Here is a 2,611-nt window from a genome sequence, read left to right as displayed (position 1 = left end):
CTTCTTCTTCTTCTTTTCCTCTTCCTGCTCGTCCTCCTCCTTCTCCTTCTCCTCTTTCTTCTTTTTCTTCTTCTAAAATCTCCAGAACAGACATATTTTCTGAGTGCCATTTTTCTGCCCAGATGATTCTCACTTGACAGGGCAATGGTTATGCCTTTGCCCTTTATCAGAAAGCCTCCAACAAGGGTGTTATCCATTAAGAAGTGTTGGGATCCTGGAACCAGGTTTAGATAGCTATCAAGTAATGACCCCTCTGCAATTCCCTGTGGCCTGTCTCCTCCCAGTCTCAGACAGAGAACTCAGATCTCATTTCTCTGACCAGTAATTAAAGCCTGGCAGTTCTAGTCTTTGGTTTCACAAGGGTTTAGTTGATTATGAAGAAGGCATCTATCTCCAATGTCCTCTAATACCACTAAAAGAATATTACATACAAATTTTAGTGGCAACATTTTCTGAAGTCCTGTATTACATTCTGACAAGATTGTCCACTTCCTGTTTGTGCTTATAAGTGTTCATAAACTTCCCAGTGGAAACAAATTTGTCACAAGGAGATTTAGTAACTTTAAATGTATCATAATTCAGAGACCAATTATGTTCATCAGTTTGTCTCAAACATGCTTGTCAACACTCAAACTTAATGCATAGTTGACCCAAGAAATCTGTTGAACAAATAAGTCAACATTTGTCCCTCCCACCTCCTTCTTTTTTTTCCCTTAAGGCATACATCCTAGTGATTCTTTCTGTTCTTGCATTTTAAAACATGTAAAGGTGAAATTATATATAATTATGCAGCAGACTTTTTACAATTCCCAAATAATGATTTCACTGTGTACAACTATACTTATATGTATAAACTGCATGTGCACACACACACAGATACACACACACACACATTTGCATGCACATGCACACAACCAAGATGGATCAGTATATGCTTAAAAAAATAAAAGTCACATTACCCACATAAAGAAGGATCAGGAGGTTAGTGGGTATAGATAATAATTCTGGGGCTCCTCAATTGAAAGGCCATGTAGTAGAATTTCTGTTATAGTTTAATCCCTTGTTATTTCAGTAGTAGTTCTACTATAATAATAATACTACTATCTACCTTGTATTGTTTATGAAGTTTTTTAGAGCTCTATTTAATAACTACAGAATCCATATCAAGGTCATGACCATCACTGTACCCAAAAAAAATCTCATCTCCTGATAACTTTGTATTTTAATGTTGCTGTTCAGCTTTAAGTAACAAATACTCAATAAAAGATCACATGACTTTGAATCATTTTTATGTAAATTTCTCAGAGAATGAGATGCTAATTTAGGTTTATTCCCTCCTGAGATGTCAGTGTTCTCTTGAGTATCTAGATAGCACATTTTTGCTTTCAATATCTTTTCTTAATAACTAAATGAATAATTTCAGATATAATTAATGCAAGACATTGTATAGTTTGTTGACAACATATTATTTGGAACTTGAAGTAAAAGTTTGTACTTAACACTGAGGTATGTGAAAGAAATAATAAAGATAATCTATAGCCATGCTATTATACTTTTGGAGGCTTTATGAATGGGTTTTGCAAGGAAATGGAAGATATTCATTATTGTTTGCAAAAACATTATGATGTGAGGTTGTTTCAGAGGATATTTTGGGAACTAAAAAGAGAAGAGAAACTTCAGACAATAATCCATGCACTTTGTTTTCCTCCAGGCCATTCCAGTGTGCCTTCCCTTGAACCTTGATAAAAATTATGAATTATTATACTTGGCTGAGCAGTTTGCAGGAGTTGTCTTGTATCTGAAATTTCGTTTGCCAGAAATCACCAGGTGAGGAACCAATATAAGTGGGAATTCCTGCAGATTAAACAGGAGAAAAGAGAAGGCAGCTGTAGGTTTGTTATCAATCTGATAACTTATGTATATTACCATTTTGGTGAAGTTCACACATGTAATTTTTAAACTAGAGCCTTTTCAAATTCACCACAGCTGACTTTCCCAATGCAAGATTTCTTTTCCCTGTCATTTTCCATTTCCCAGTGGTTACATACTGGGAAATGGCAACGTAGATCTAAGCTACTTAGGAAAATTTAACTTTTTTTTTACACACTCTAAAATCTAAGTGAAATTGTCAGTGGATCTAAGGAGTGTCATTACATTGAAAACTAATAAGGAAAATTAGCAAGATGGCTCAAGTAGTATTCTAAAGAAATGGTTACTTAGTTTGGCAATTTGAATACCTCAGCTTTTGCCCCTGTAGTTATACTTACTTTAGGAAAAATGTTTCTGTTTGTGCTTCTCATTCATGATTCTCACTGATCATTTTTTTCATTGCATACATGCTGCAACTAGAAGCAGTAAATCATAATTTCGATGTAATAAAGAGATAGAAAAATTATTTAAAATTAAGTTTAGAGGCTAACTTAAAATCGATTAAATAAGCATGAATGTGTTGAAGGAGCTGCGGGATGAGTTCTGGCCACCCGGCTCCCAGCCGCCTGGCTAGCTTATGCCCTGAAATAACAACACACAAATTGTAAATTGTATTCTTTTAAACACTGCCTGGCCCATTAGTTTCAGCCTCTTAGCCCATTTCTAATAATCTCTGTAGCAC

At 35.0% G+C, this 2,611-nt stretch overlaps 1 protein-coding gene across 1 annotated transcript in view; it reads left to right on the top strand.

Annotated features, from left to right (window-relative positions):
- Positions 1-2,611, top strand: part of Pros1 (protein S) — a 76,335-nt gene that overhangs the window by 47,715 nt on the left and 26,009 nt on the right. The window contains exon 9 of the mRNA XM_005345249.3: positions 1,712-1,827. Within this exon, the coding sequence (XP_005345306.1) occupies positions 1,712-1,827 (116 nt within the window). The remainder of the gene's footprint in view (positions 1-1,711; positions 1,828-2,611) is intronic.

This window comes from Microtus ochrogaster, chromosome 2, assembly GCF_000317375.1.
Source record: "Microtus ochrogaster isolate Prairie Vole_2 chromosome 2, MicOch1.0, whole genome shotgun sequence".
In the NCBI taxonomy this organism is placed as follows: Eukaryota; Metazoa; Chordata; class Mammalia; order Rodentia; family Cricetidae; genus Microtus; species Microtus ochrogaster.
The sequence above is the reverse complement of the archived record's forward strand: the minus strand, read 5'-3'. Positions and strand labels throughout refer to the sequence as shown.